The sequence below is a fragment of the Suillus paluster genome (genome assembly GCF_016628075.1).
Source record: "Suillus paluster strain FC165 chromosome Unknown EDB91scaffold_32, whole genome shotgun sequence".
Taxonomy (NCBI): Eukaryota; Fungi; Basidiomycota; class Agaricomycetes; order Boletales; family Suillaceae; genus Suillus; species Suillus paluster.
In genome coordinates, this window is record NW_024537592.1 from 276170 (window position 1) to 290779 (window position 14610).

At 48.1% G+C, this 14610-nt stretch overlaps 6 protein-coding genes across 6 annotated transcripts; 3 read left to right on the forward strand and 3 right to left on the reverse strand.

The window, feature by feature from the left end:
• Nucleotides 1–398: 398 nt before the first annotated feature.
• Nucleotides 399–2145, reverse strand: EDB91DRAFT_458649 (uncharacterized protein). Its single transcript, XM_041327334.1, has 3 exons — nucleotides 2128–2145; nucleotides 1373–2071; nucleotides 399–1321 (listed from the first exon to the last, which is right to left on the reverse strand). The coding sequence occupies exons 2-3, from the start codon at nucleotides 1859–1861 to the stop codon at nucleotides 488–490; spliced, it is 1323 nt and encodes a 440-aa protein (XP_041176384.1). The 5' UTR covers nucleotides 1862–2071; nucleotides 2128–2145; the 3' UTR covers nucleotides 399–487.
• Nucleotides 2146–3840: 1695 nt separating this feature from the next.
• On the forward strand, nucleotides 3841–6347 carry EDB91DRAFT_458874 (major facilitator superfamily domain-containing protein). Its single transcript, XM_041327335.1, has 11 exons — nucleotides 3841–4130; nucleotides 4179–4286; nucleotides 4340–4454; nucleotides 4502–4569; nucleotides 4620–4753; nucleotides 4805–5016; nucleotides 5065–5294; nucleotides 5350–5485; nucleotides 5539–5747; nucleotides 5799–5973; nucleotides 6021–6347. The coding sequence occupies exons 1-11, from the start codon at nucleotides 3957–3959 to the stop codon at nucleotides 6122–6124; spliced, it is 1665 nt and encodes a 554-aa protein (XP_041176385.1). The 5' UTR covers nucleotides 3841–3956; the 3' UTR covers nucleotides 6125–6347.
• On the reverse strand, nucleotides 6302–7483 carry EDB91DRAFT_1054651 (Thg1 C terminal domain-containing protein; the record flags this gene model as incomplete). Its single annotated transcript, XM_041313843.1, has 6 exons — nucleotides 6302–6562; nucleotides 6615–6722; nucleotides 6771–6859; nucleotides 6921–7135; nucleotides 7193–7318; nucleotides 7380–7483. The coding sequence occupies 6 exons, from the start codon at nucleotides 7481–7483 to the stop codon at nucleotides 6302–6304; spliced, it is 903 nt and encodes a 300-aa protein (XP_041176386.1).
• Nucleotides 7484–8361: 878 nt separating this feature from the next.
• On the forward strand, nucleotides 8362–9520 carry EDB91DRAFT_1138673 (uncharacterized protein). Its single transcript, XM_041318900.1, has 3 exons — nucleotides 8362–8982; nucleotides 9040–9073; nucleotides 9149–9520. Exons 1-3 carry the CDS (start codon nucleotides 8518–8520, stop codon nucleotides 9286–9288), a joined length of 639 nt encoding a protein of 212 aa, XP_041176387.1. The 5' UTR covers nucleotides 8362–8517; the 3' UTR covers nucleotides 9289–9520.
• On the reverse strand, nucleotides 9521–11997 carry EDB91DRAFT_1138679 (uncharacterized protein). The gene is made up of 11 exons (XM_041318901.1): nucleotides 11533–11997; nucleotides 11331–11463; nucleotides 11149–11274; nucleotides 11005–11097; nucleotides 10788–10957; nucleotides 10394–10731; nucleotides 10221–10347; nucleotides 10034–10167; nucleotides 9872–9980; nucleotides 9799–9821; nucleotides 9521–9752 (listed from the first exon to the last, which is right to left on the reverse strand). The coding sequence occupies exons 1-11, from the start codon at nucleotides 11785–11787 to the stop codon at nucleotides 9536–9538; spliced, it is 1725 nt and encodes a 574-aa protein (XP_041176388.1). The 5' UTR covers nucleotides 11788–11997; the 3' UTR covers nucleotides 9521–9535.
• A 94-nt stretch (nucleotides 11998–12091) lies between these two features.
• Nucleotides 12092–12802, forward strand: EDB91DRAFT_1054609 (HIT-like protein; the record flags this gene model as incomplete). The annotated part of the gene is made up of 5 exons (XM_041313838.1): nucleotides 12092–12172; nucleotides 12244–12322; nucleotides 12376–12414; nucleotides 12474–12540; nucleotides 12592–12802. 5 exons carry the CDS (start codon nucleotides 12092–12094, stop codon nucleotides 12800–12802), a joined length of 477 nt encoding a protein of 158 aa, XP_041176389.1.
• Nucleotides 12803–14610: the final 1808 nt, after the last annotated feature.

Sequence of the window (14610 nt, forward strand, 5' to 3'; positions counted from 1 at the left end):
AGGACTACGATATAACTCGAGAGATGGGCGAGCCTATTTCATGGAGACACCTCAGCACACAAAATCATTGGGGTCTGGATGTTGGATGTAGATATACATTGGAATGACGATGGATGGTGTTGAATAATACAATTTATGAGTCAGAACATAGTGATTATTGATGCATGGAGGATAATCAAGTGAAAATGTAGGTAGATGAGTCGTGAGCACATGAGGACTAACATTACAGTGAGGTTCACAGCCATCTAGCATGCATGACGAGGAAAGCAAGTTAAAAGCAATTGGAGGAAAGACAAGCAAGCAAGTCATTAGCGCATTAGACGGGAGATAGCACCGAAAGAAGAATATCTAGAGAAGCGCACGTCAAGAGAAGTAGGCCCGATGAAATGATAGAAAGCAGCATATGAAGGATATCCATGGAAGACCTTAGACGATCTCCCACAGAAGCATGCAGGAATGCGGGGTCGTTGGTCTGAGGCACTGGCGCTCACATCGTCCTGCCCTTGCCCTTAAGGTCAGAAAAAGAGTACCCGGAGTTACTCTGTTGCGACGACAAAGACCCATGAGACGGCTGAGGCTGTCCTTGGGGGTAACCTTGAATGCGTCTCGCACTAGGCAAGCCACCTTCGTGGATAAACTCGACGCCTGGTCTGGGAGTAGGCTGGACAATGGGCGCATTGCGATCGTGGGTCACAAAGGTATGCTGTGGACGGGAGGACGTGATTGGAATGGGGCCGAACGTCGCGGCGGATGACGACACAAATGCCGAGGATAAAGGTGCTGGAGGTGCAGGCGCTCTGGGTGGCGCCTGACTGAATCCTGGGCGTCCGAGCGATGCCTGCCCAAATGATGGCTGACCGAACCTCGGTGCAGAATCTTGAGTTCCATAAGGTGGCAATTGGCTCTGCTGGTACCGAGGCGAATGATGAGGAGGTCCAGGGGCGGGATATGGACTGGTGGCACCAGGCCTGCGCGATCTAGATCGGGCGCGACCTTCGCCAACAATATGACTTCCTTGTCGCAACTCGGGATCGATATAAGAGTCGTCGGACGCTGCGGAACTAAAACGATGTGAAATGTGACTCGAAGTTGCTGACATGCCGGAGGCACTCATGGTCTCCACATCGCCTTCAGAAAAACTACCATCGTCGCCCTGTTCAAGCGCTGCTCGAGCAGACTTGCTGCGGCGCTTACGAGTACGCTTGTAGCCCTCGCCGTCAGAGCAGTCGAGTTGCCAATAGCTCCCTTTCCCCGGCTCTGTGATGGCACGTGGCACGAGTTTGAAGACTTTGTTTAGGGAAAGGTTATGGCGAATCGAGTTCTGCACATAAACGTGAGGCGCAGTGCGAGATGAATTAGAATACGGACCCACCTTCCAGGCCTTCTCGTCCCGTCGATCTTTGAACCATTTGAAGCGTGTCTCGAGTGCTGTGTATATATCTTGGAGAGTCAGTTGCTTGTTCGGGCTTCCGTAAATCGCTAACTTGATGAGTACAGGATAGGGCTGATTGGGTTTCTCCCCTTCAGGAGGATCCGGAAGGGCCCACAGGTTGACGTCCGTGTATGGTGGGATGTTCAACGTTTCACGAAGATAAGGTCCTGCGTCTTCGAAGAGAAGGTGTCTAGTCCTGTCACCGGCGACAGGAACAATGGAAAATGTCTGCTGTGACCCACGAGAACTAGAGTGAGATGCCGAAGGCTGTTCGGTAGATAAATGGGGTATGGCAAGATCCTGATTGATTTGTTCTTGGTAGAACTCAGGAGCGAGAATGGCGTCCGATTGATATTGAGGCGGTCTATAGTGCATGGTGGTGTTACTGGCAGGTGGTTGATCTGGGTATCGGGTATGCTCGAGGCCCATGCGATGAATGCCATGATAAGCGGGGTAATGTGGGTGCTGCTGTAGGTGCTGTGGCTCGTTAGAAGATGAGTGGCGGGAGACCGATGGAGTATATTGCGGATGCGAATGAGACGTGTAGGATTGGACTCCATCATGTTGGCTATGACCGGATGACGAGGAGCTGCTCCAGTTGCTATCCGCGCTATGATGAGATTCTGCGGGACTCGGGTACTGAAGTGGGAGGTATAAGAAACATTGAATATCTGGTTACTAAATAAGTTACTCACTGATGGAATGCCAATATCGTGTGGTGCGTGGGTTGGGTATACATGTGGCAGGATCTGCCCAACCCTAGGAGGCACATAGGGCGTATCATCTTCGAAATGTTCCGGGGTCAGAACTTGGGAATGATGACCTCTGCTTCGAGAGGCATGGCCAAAATGGGTGGCTCCGACCTGGTTGCCGGCGCGGGCAGTGCCAGAGTCGGACTCCCCGTCCGAGAAATTATGTGAGCGGATTGCGAATGAATTGTTCTGTGGGAGAGCGCCGAGATCAGCGGCCAATCCCCAGGTATTGTCAATGTAAAGTGAATCGCCACGCATAGAAGCTTTGCAGAAGACATTGTGGAAAAAAAATTAACGGGACCCACCAAACCAAATAGTTTGACAACAACAAAATGAATGTTCAAGTTAAACGACGCGACGCGGAGGCACACACGTGATCAAGACGTTGTAGATATCACGTAAGATAAGGCACAATCCAAGAGTGAGTGACGGAGTTTACCGAGATGGTTCAAAGGATTTACCTTAAGCGAAGTGGACAAATAGTAGAGGAGGAGAAAGGAGTCGTTCAAAGATGAGAAAGATAGTAGATAATATTCGGTAAAGGTGTATATGGTTTATGCGAGGCCTTGTGGGCTTTTTTCACTGCAAATACCAGTAGGCGGGCCCGCCTTTTAAGCAGAACTGAAAGGTGCGACATGTTTCACCTTCCCACCTCGAAAATTACCAAAGGAGGCAAAAAAAGTCGCTTGCTGTAGAGTGCTTGAAAGCAATCAAGGTCGCGGATTGCCTCTGAATAAGGTCCCTTGTGAGAAATGCGTACGTCAGCTCCCTTTGACCTGACAGCGCCTATGGATGAGAACTCTTGAATATGCCTAGCAAGGAAATTCACGATGGCGGTGTTGACCGTATGTCCATATTGGCCTGAACCAGAAATTATGGCTGGATTGCGTCGGATGCAGGTTCTCAATTCCCTTTTACAGGAAGGAGGAAATACCCGTTTTGGTGTTCCCCTTGAAACATGCAAGTGCAACGTGTTTCAACAACGAGGCGTCGGCGCTCCATCAAGGGAGATATGATGCTACCAACTTCTAAGTCATCCGATATCGATTTTATCTTGCAAAGTCGACCAAGTTGCATCGGATATAAGCTTGGAGTGTGGACACCGAAGCACAAAGAAGACGCATACCAGTGGGCGTCAGCGTGGCATCAGGCGGAAGCAAAATCATCATGTTGGGGGGAAGTCCAGAAATGGCAGGTGTAGTATTCAGTATCGGCGACTGCCAAAGGTAAACCAAGTTACGTACCTTTCGAACGACTTGAGACTAGGCATGTATCAGCCCTATCATATGGATCAAGCATTCAGTTCGTTACCGGAAAAGTACTTCTTGTCCTTGTCCAATAATCCCCTTTGGTTATTCGAGCAGAATCGACGTCTCTGGTGCGGCTCACCGCCCTTCGAGTGCACAACTCAGACACTCACCGAACCAACGTTCAAGTCCAACATTGCCATACCAACGCAAGGGGTCCCAGTGGAATCGCGGGCGAAGAATATGTCACCTCGCGCACCTTCATTCCCTGTCTGTCATGGACCATGGTTAATGAAAGCAGCCTCGGCATTCAACTCTCGTTTCTTTATGTTCACTTCCACGAGTGTTCTGGTCAATGTGCACGGTGAAAGATGCTGAATTGGTATCTATTTGACAATCTTTCATTTATAAATACGTGTTCGCACGTCCGGGCCTGCGGCATCCAGCACGAACATAGTGCAGTACGCCAGGGATCCTTGGGTATACAATTTATTCTGCAACACCATTGTTCTTGGAGGAGCCTTCATGCAAGAAAAGTTACCTTCCCATATCTCTGGTGATGCGGTCGAACAGGCACTAGGAAATCCACGAAGAAGTGAAGTGGAGAAGGAGATATGTTACACCCCCGAAGTTCCTCGGCGCAGTACTTTTCGCTCTATTTTGCTCGTCATGACTTGCACTTTTGCTATGGTACTCCAGGTATGTCTGTGCTCAGTATCCTTGATTTATTGAGTTACATGACATTAGACCTCAAATACCACGTCGGTTTCCATAGCTCTTCCAACTATTGGCCAAGACATTGGAATTCAAGAAGATCAGCTCCAGTGGCTAGTTTCCGCATATTCTCTGAGTTCGGTATGTCTATCAGCTTATGTGCCTCGATTTCTCACCAATTGTACTACGAAAAGGGATGTCTTCTCCTGTTCTTTGGACGGATCGCTGATTTGCATGGTCGCAAGAAGGCATTCATCGTCGGCTCCTCATTTCAACTTGTATTTTCACTTGGTGGAGGTTTTGCTGATGGTAAGCAGTGACCCGTTCAACAAATATGAATGCTATAGAGAATGCAGACGGCAACACCCTTACTATTATACGAGGTTTTCAAGGCCTCGGAGCAGCCGCACTGATCCCCTCAGCGGTATGTGCGTGATCGTGTAAATCCACGAGCTGCTCTCACACATGCGCCAGATGGGTATATTAGCGCATGCATTTCCCTCATCATCTCGTGCACGGTCAATTGCTTTTGCTACTTTTGCTGCGGGTGCTCCCGTAGGGGGTGCTTTCGGAACCATGGTCGGCGGGGCAGTTACCCAACTTTCGCAGTATGTACCCACGTTCATGTATCGTGTTCTTGGCGAGCTGACGGAATAAAGGCAGCGCTGGCGTGCGACTTTCTATGTAGCCGCTGCATTCTCGGCACTTTGTTGTATCGGTGGTTTGATATCCTTCGAGGCGGATAAAAAATCCACCGAGGTTGACAAGCGCATCGACTGGATCGGCGCAGGTCTAGTGACATTAGGACTTGTGTTGATTGTATTTGTTCTCGGCCAAGGCTCTCTCGCACCACAGGGCTGGAGCACAGGTTGTAAGTGGCCCTTGCCTTCCAGTGAAGTCATCTTGATGGTTGAACTAGATATCATTGCCATGCTCGTGGTCGGTGTATTCCTGGTTGGCTCCTTCCTTGTGTGGGAGCATTTTCTGGAAAAAATTGCGGATGATACCTTCAGACCCCGGTCAATGTGGACACCCCCTCCACTCATGAGACCGTCGTTATGGACTCGATCCAACGGTAAAATCGCGGTGGTCATGTGGGTTGCATTCCTCAACTGGTGCGGCTTCAACAGCTGGACCTTCTGGGCTCAGGTAAGCGACCTCTATTTCGCGGTGCTTCGACTTTAAAAAGCTTCAACATCACCAGCTGTACTACCAAAGGTACCTTTCGTTATCGCCAGTGCTGACCATGATCCGGTTTATTCCCATGTTTATTTCGGGGATATTGTGCAATTATTTCGTTGCATTACTCGTAGGAAAACTTCCGCTTGTGATATTCGCCGGTTCGTCCACACTGACAAGACTGCAAACGGACTGTCTTACGATTTTCCAACAGTTTCTGGAACTTTGTTCAGTGCTGTTTCTTGTCTTCTATTTGCGATCATCAACCCCTCCACGACATACTGGGCGTTCGGATTTCCTTCGACAATCCTTTCTGTTTGTGGCGCTGATTTTGTTTTTGCATCTGGAACGATTTTTATTGCGCAAACGGTGCTTCAACACGAGCAGAGCGTTGCTGGAGCTCTGTTACAGACTATGACGCAGGTGCGTTGTCTTTGCCTGACCATGATATTGATGTTCATTTACCGTCTGCAGCTCGGGACTGCGTTCGGCTTGACCATATCCACGATTGTATTCAACAGCATAGTCAAGAAAGAATCCGCTCAACTGGGAGTCACTCTGAACTCCCAAATGACGAATGCTCCCGCATCGGCGAATCTGAGTGGTTACAAGGCTGCTCAATGGAGTGCTACTGCTTTTTGTCTTCTTGGTAGGTGTTTTGCATCGCGGATTTGCGGAGCCTTATCAACGTTCCAGCGTCACTTCTTGGCCTCGTGTTTCTAAGAAATGTCGGTGTGGTGGGACACAAGAAAGAAGCTGAAGAAATTGCGCATTCATCTCAATCGGAGAAAAGCATCTAGGGCTCAAGCACCTGAAAACAGCTGTGTGAGACATAACGTCTGCCATTCGCTGCTACTCCCTTTCTTACGATGCGTCGGTGTTACCAAGCAAAGAAAGAGACTGCTTCAGCATTGACAGTAATTAGACCATGTCGCCTATATGACGTTCACGACATTCACGTGTTTGGAGACGATGCATTAATTTTCTAGCAAATGTGGACGGGCCAGCCAGAACTCGTCACTGATGATATCGCAGTGCAGGACCTCTACTGTAGTTTCCACCTTGTTTTTCTTCTTCGCCTTGGAGCGTTTTTGATGTGAGTGTGAGTGTATGTTTGTCGATGGATCAGACGCTGCTGAGCACTCGATGCTCTCGCTGCGTTCTTGCTCGGGCGCTGAGCGAGTCAAAAGCACGGGGGTCTCTAGACATTCTCCCCTGTCCGGCGACCTAGGGGCCACCTACACGTTAACGTGAGCAGGAGTCGATATAATACCTTCCAATTGAACGCACAATCTCTCGAACTATGACGCTGCCTTTCTTGAATCTCTGTGAGATTTCGTTATAGTTGATACCGAACCGGGAAAAAAGCATCTCGTGCTTAGTTGAGGAAACGGTGCCCTGAAGATTTGTCAATGGTGTGTCGCAGCTACGGAAGAAAGAAAATACCCTAAGCGTGGCATGAGCCTCCGTAGTAGTCTGACCTCCCTTCTGTATAAGAGCCCAGAATGTTGTATTATATAAATTGTTTATGTGGGCTTTATGCTGACACGCAGCTGAGCTCAGTCTCGGCAGCACCATAATCTGAGATAGACCCACTGTCGGCTTGCCGCCATGAAAAGTAGTCACGAACTGCACGCTCAGTCGGATACACGACAATACGTCCGTCGAATGACGGTGGATATCGTAGCAGCGTGTCTGGGAAATACTGCGACCAGTTGAACACATAACACGATGTGAAATAGGACGTCAACGTGGTGAGTATTTTAGCGTTTCGCCGGTTATAAAGGTTCGTCGACTTTCGGAAGAGAAAGCTATGATGAGTGATAAAATTGGTCACGACTAGAATAGAGGTTTATATTTGCCTGAACTCGTCGGATTCACCGAACGCGAGCAAGATGTCTTTGAACTCGATCATCGCGCTCTTCGCGGCGTGATCCATGAGTTGGAGCGCACGCTCGTCATTGGGCTTGGCAAACCCATGCTCGTCTGAGAACCTGAATCGTGAGATGACCATTAAGCTTTATTCCCTCGGTTCGGCCTCCGATGTTTACTTACCGGTGGAAAGAGTGGCCATCGAGACGACATACCAGATAGGTGTCTGGTAACAATGGATCAGGGAGCTCGAAATTGCGCACGTATGCAAACTTCGTGCCTGCCATCTTGATAGTGATCTCCTACAACTTATGCAGATGATGACTCGGATCTTGCGCCTGCAGTTGAATGGAGCTTGAAATCCGCTCAAACTTTAGTATTATTTGACAGCAAAGTGGTCCTTTTCTGGAGGGCGTTACCTAATACCTGCTCTTTCCAATCAACTTCGTTCCTCGTTCCTTTCCGACTCTCGCGGTGTGGCATTCATTCCGTTCTCAGAACGCAAGTCCCTTCTGGACGAGAATGATCTATGTATGATCCGAAGGGATCCACACAGACCCCAAACGAGCTCTTGAAGGTGATAATTGATAATTACAAGATAATTAACTGATCTCTTGCAGACTTTCTCTTCTATCTGTTTCAAGCGCCTGTGGCGGGCGACGAATTATTGAACGCGGTCCCACGCAGCCCATGTCCAGTGGGCTCGTGACCAGCCTCGCGAACACCTCAGATTGACGTGTTGTCAGATTGGTTACGGGTCTACATGTCCAGCACATCCTTCTTAACGAACATCTAGGCCATATGGGCCCTTCAGTGAGTAAAGTGGAAGCTTCTTTCCGATGTACTCGACAGCGATAGGCCCACATGCTATCTTCCTCCGATCCCACCTGTTCCCCCGCATGACACGGCAGTTCTCTGCTCGCCCTCGCATATTTCATTCTTACTTTCACCGCCTAGTTATCGTGATACTTCTGTTCCTTTTGTCTGTACTTATTCGATATATTGCGTTCTCCCACGTTATTATGTGTCGTGAGTCAGACTTCTGATACGAGCAGATATATCATAAGCCTTGACGGAGAAGGTCATACTTACGGTCGATATCCTTATCGAGTCATAACATACATAGTTGCTATATCAGGGATTGTGGGAACGTCTGTAGGAGACATGATTTCTAGTCACAGTTAGTCACTCTGAGCCTATCACCACACTGCTTTAAGCACCGGTTCCATTCACATCAGCTTCGAACAGCACTCACACACGTTGTCTGAATCCTACATACATACAACTTGCCTCGAGCTTTTATTGTTTTTCCTATACCGCGATGAGCAATCCAGGATTACCTACCCCAAATCCTCCTTATTCCTCATACTTCAGGCGCCGTACAATCGGTCGAGCTTCCTCTCCCCCAACATGGGCCTGCTATGAACAAATTCCATCTGACGATGATGATGAAGACTACAATGAAAGTCCTTCAGAAGATGAGTCTTGCTCGGAAGACGGGGAGGACTACGGCCATCACGACCGTGATTCTGAAGGGGATCATGCCGTAAATAGTGAGAGGCAGGATGATACGCAGAACATGGAGATCGATCGAGGTGATAATGGAGCTGACGATGAGAAGAGTGCCGCAAAGTTTAAGAAGGACATGAAGGGCAAACAAAAAGCCCTTGACCCTGAGCCAGAGCCAACAAAGAAGCATTATCGCAGACGAGAGCGCCGGCCCACCATGCATACACTTCGTCCGATCTTGACCATTCAAAGGAGTCAAGGTTTTGTATGGAACCAGGTTTGCATCCTTTTATCGAAGTTTCCGACCCCGAGTTGATAGGTTTTCCAAATTCAGGATCTATTCGTCCCTCCTTACATTAAAGATAGATGTGCGTTTCTCATTCCACGCTTATTTCTTGATTCTCTGGAGAGGATGCTTATTGTCTGCATGATTTACCTTACAGATGTCGCATCTACCTCACCGCCAAGCTCAAAAGGCTTTTCCAGCTCCTGGACGTCAACTACATCTTCAATGACCGATTATGAGGTAGAAGTGGTAGAGATCCGAGTCGGAGATGGTGAACTCTATGATATTATCCCTTGATTCACATTCTTTCCGTTCCTCCCCGTGAGATCGGGAGTCTTTTCACCCTGGAAATATCGGGTACTCGCATTTCTTCCTCCCTATCTTGCATATCACGAACTGGTTCTCCTTTCGCCATGTTGTTTTACCACCACACTTCCCTTACTCTCACCGCGTACTAAACTTCATTTCCTTGTGTTAATAACGATCATTAGACTCTTATAAATATTACAATGTTCCTTTCCCCCTTCACATTTAAGGGGCGATTTCAATCTGGACCGACCATCGCCATCAGCGCATCATCCACTTCTTTCATACGCGCTGCCTCCTTTTCTCGTTCCATCGCTTGCTCACGAACTATATCGTTTTCGCGTGCCACCCGGTACGTTGGTTTCATATAGGGTTTGTAATCGAGATGGCGCTTCACATAGAAGCACATATAAGCATTTGAGGCTAGGCAGTCACTGAGCGTCGATGGGGTCACTCTGTCAAAGGTGAGATAACAGTAGATTAGGGCATTGAGTTGCATACTTGTCGTCGTCGAAACGGTACCACTTGAACGATGTCAATAAATATGCAATAAAACTACACGACGAACACGCACCTCGTCTTGAAAACGAGCAAAATTCGTGTAGTGCCCATTATCCATTTGGCCCTCGTGGTTAATAACTGCAAATAGATCATATTCATACATGGCGTCGGGTCCTGGGTACCTATTCACGGAGTTAGGGAAATCGGTTGCAGTTCTTCGGGGAAGACATCTCACCCTGTTTCACCGTCCTTTCCTGTCATATTCATAGCGAGAGTCGTATACGGCGCCATATTAATAGAGGCTGGTATTCGAATTGGAGCGTCGATCTTTTGCGGTGCAGCTTTCCCAGATGTTTTATGCTCGAATCGCTTGAATTGGTGTCAGCATCAATTTACCTGGATCGGGGAACGTATCAAGGAACCTTGAATTGGAAACTGAGAACTGGAGGTAATGTCCGTATGCTGAGGCGCTTCACCGCTTCATGAGACGCTTTCGTGCATTTGCTACAAGTGTACTCTCTTGCTCCAAGCTTTTCTGGTTTAGTATACCTTTGAAGGAGTCAAAGCCTGTCAGACAACAGATGGTCATTCTCACCTGCGCAAGCAGCTCGCAAGCGTGTTCTCACTAGCCGCTTCCCCAGATTTCGCCCTCAACTCAAGGCTGATATCAAGCATTGGATCGATAGTGCTTGTCACGGTTCTGCACTTCTCACACGTAACATCACTTTGAAACTGACCGGCGAAAGTCTGATGAATGATGCAGTTACACGAAATGTTCGTAGAACCGCGGCATTTCCCGTGAATCTGATTCAGCGCGGTGATGAAAAACTCGTGTGCGTCTTGTTGGGCATAGCCCGACATCTCGGCGGAAACCTTCCAGGTCGTGTGCAGGAATGAGGTCGGTCCAAATGGGGTATTGGTCGGGGAATATATCTAATTCATCTTTCTTTAGCAATCAAGGATTGACAAGACCAGTGTGGATTACTAACCTCCGTGAACAGATTGTCCATTTCGCAACAAGTGCAGTCCGAATGTTTGCACAGCCTGTTGTTATGCCTATCACTGAGAAAATAATTACGTAACAATGGGTTGTGGATGAAGGACTGGAGTATGACGTTCAAGAAGCACGTCTGCCCTAGATTGAGCAGCCCACGACGACCTGTTCGGTGTGAGCTCCTATATCTGACATGCAATAGAAAAGTAGACCTTGACAAGGGACTGTGGCGGCATACTGCAGGGCAGCGGACTCCTCGCCTGTCGGAATCCACGGTTGGTATGGCTCTCGGCCTCTCTTCGCCACTAGACGTAGATTAAAATCCGCTGTGCTCTAGAGATACTACTTCAAATTACCTTGAAATTTTGTTCTTTGCTCCTCCACCGATACGACGGTGGAGAGATACAATTCGTCAATGGTGTCATCAAAGACAAAGTCGTCGCACTCTGAACAGAAGACGGATCCAGACTTTGCATCGGTGCCTGGATTGAGCGAGTTTAGAGTTGTCAGCTGACCAAGAAGCTCCGAAAACACGAACAAAACGTATGCCCCGCTTCTTTCAGGTGGTTTGTTGCGTGACCTTCTGACCAGCATCCTGCGAATGGGCAGTGCAGACAGATAAACGGTCGGGAGAGCGCTTGGTTGCAGGTGTCACAGGTCGGAGAGGATACCTGAGTTGCAAAACAGGGGGTCGAGTATACCATGTAACCATGCATCTCTACATAAATAAGCTAGCTTACCTTTCTTCGCTTTGCTGGATGCAAAGAATCATGCGTCCTGCTTGCGTGCCATGCTACGACTGTTTTGAATTTGTCTGTGATACCTGCTTTGGCGGAGGGATCGGCGAAGACGGAAGCGATATGTGAACACCTGGCTATATCGTTCTCGGAGGCATCGGAAGAGACAGATGGTGCGATGCCAGGATGTGCCTCTGCAGAGAGAGTAGATTCCTCGCCGAAAAGAGCTGTGTGCGTGCTGTCTGGAGATGCAGACATGCCTGAAACAGGTCAAATGGACACGATACTACAGACTTCAGACCGCTGGAAAATATGGACGCGTTTCAATGCAGCTGGCGCTGGACTATCCGGGAGTTCATACGGAGACTGTAGTGGTGATAAAGACGAGATGAAAAGTTGTAGAACCTTGCACTAAGTAGTGCAGCTGGCAGCTGTACTAGTGGCTCGCGTCGGAAGCGGTGAATTCAACAACGCTGACTTCCATAAATAGACAACCACTTTCTTTTTCGGATAATAGCCTATGTCAGGACTATTTTATTGGATCGCTGGAAAGCTCCCCATCATGTACGCGGGCAGCTCTCAGTCATGTATATTCTGTGGGGCTTATTCCACAAACCGCAGTGGATTTGATATCATATGGGAGGTGCGTCATACATACGTTGTTAATTGGTCATGTAATGAGCCTTAGACCTAAGTCTTGACATGTGCATCCAGGATGAGGAATTCGTTGCCTTTCGGGACATTCATCCATCGGCACGACACCATTTTCAACTCATCCCCAAGACCCACATCAGTGAGCTTCACGAGATTTTTTGCTTCGTTAGCTCACGGTCGACACACAATCAGAAAGTATCAGGCAGCTTTCCAAGAAGGATGTGAATATGCGTGAGCACTGAGCACGTCTGTACTTGCTGCATTGGCTAAATATCTCATCTGCATCCAAGTCCGGAGAGTGGAGGAAATAGGACATTCCATTCTCGATACGTTCAATGTACCTGTTCCAGAACGGAAGTAAGTCAATATCCCCTTGAATTATACTAGTCGTGACATCATCTTTTTAAGGATGGGCTTCCATATACCCCCGTTCAACTCAGTACTCCACCTGCACCTACATGTACAGGCTTTACCGTACAAATCGCTGGTACATCGACTCAAGTACCCGTTCGTCCAAGGCTTTGGCAACTATGATAAGGGATTCAGTTGGTTTGTTGAGATCGGTCAAGCAATACGGATTTTGGAAAAAGGTCGTCATGTCGCCATCGCGCCGTGCTGAACATCATCTTGTAAAGCGATGGTTGAATGACGATGACAAAAGTCGCTGTCGTGACGACTCTGACACACCTACTGTTACCCGGAACCGTGTGTCTTTGTCCCAGACGGCTCAGCTTCCTATCTTGCAAATATCAAACAAAGGTGAAACTCATCTCAATTAAATTTGGAACGGTATTTCTGGCCACTACTTAATTGTGTTTCATGGTTGACTCGGTCCACAGCTGCCAGACCATAGATTGAACGCGACCGAATGTGGATAGTCTCGACCCAGTCGCCTCATTTTAGTAGGAAGGGATTACCCCTCCGCAAATCAAATATTTGCACATGTAAGCGGTTACGAGTTTAGAATGTGGAGCAGCGTGCTGGGTACATGACCCTGATGACTCTTGCGATGACAACGAGCAGGTAGTCTGACTCCATCTACACGGGACGAAAGGCGGATGATCCGGCTACCTGCGCCATTTGGTGAAGCGGCATTCTTGCAGTCCATCACATGGAAACCATCAAAAGTGTCACCCTTAGATGATCGAAGTCTTCGACGAGTAAGCTTGATCTCTTTGTGGAATCGACCGATGCGGAGATGTCACCTTGGCGCAGTTGACATCAATGATTGGGCGGTTGATATGTCTAGCCCTTCAGTCCCCGTCATACCTTCCCGATGGGTTGAACTCACGTCAGTGAAGCTGCCTGACCCTTCGATTACGGTACGTACAACCCGCTGTACGTCCACGCGATGTTTAACAGGCACTTACGTTTGTGGAGTGCCCGTGTTAGATTCAGAAATGCGAGACTGATGCAAGTAATGTCTCTACTTGCATCTCTCCCACATCGCATTGGCACCGAAATGCTGAGGAACGAATTGCCAAAGGCCACTTCAGCCTGGTTTACGAGTACTATGGTAATACCGTACCTGCAATGCACGGTTACGTCGATATGGGAGGAGGGCCGCTCTCCAGGATATCGTACATCGAGCGGACGACTACACAATGGTTATTGTATGTACTGTCTACAACGTCTAAACTCTCGTTGATTATTCAAAATGATGTGCAGTTCATATGAAATGTTGACCAAGTTGCACGACGTCCGAGAGCTGGCGCGTCAGAGTCAGAGTCCATAAGTAGAGTCGCTGGATAGGAAACAATTGATTTCTTCTTTCTCCGGCTCTATACTGTCGAGTTTCAACTTACTTATGTGTAAACTTGGTGTAAACGGGCACCCAATTCGTTTAAACGCCAGCCGGGAATTGCCGTTTCAGGATGAAAACTTGTAATGCGCATTAAACCTGCCCTAAACCAATCACTTGAAATTTCAGAATCGACGTCAAACACACGTTATATATTTTTTTCACTTCCGTCGATCTCGAAGATGATTTGACCTTTGAAACAACGCGCTGGCGGCGTAGTCATTCCGGGCTCTGGTTAGAATGATCCAGGTTAGTGATCTTCCGCTATAATTTAACTACCTTCAACGATGAAAATTTTCCACTTCATGGCGAGTGTCTCATGACACTATGTGTCCTTCTTGTCATAGTTACCCTGACCACCTGCTCCCTTCTATGTGTACCTATTACTCAAGTTTCACAGAGCCGGAGTATATCATGATAAGGAAACACCGCATCAAGGCATTCGTCCAGAGCCGGGGCGCTAGGTGAGTCAGGTTACCTATTGTGCTGTTTATTAGTTTTATGTTTTTACACGATGAAACATTCATTCAAACTAGAGTATCTGAGCGCCTTTATAATATGGCCCAATGCTTTGCACTTATCTGTCAATCCACTGATCCCTTACTCTTCTGTCGATTCTTCTGGGC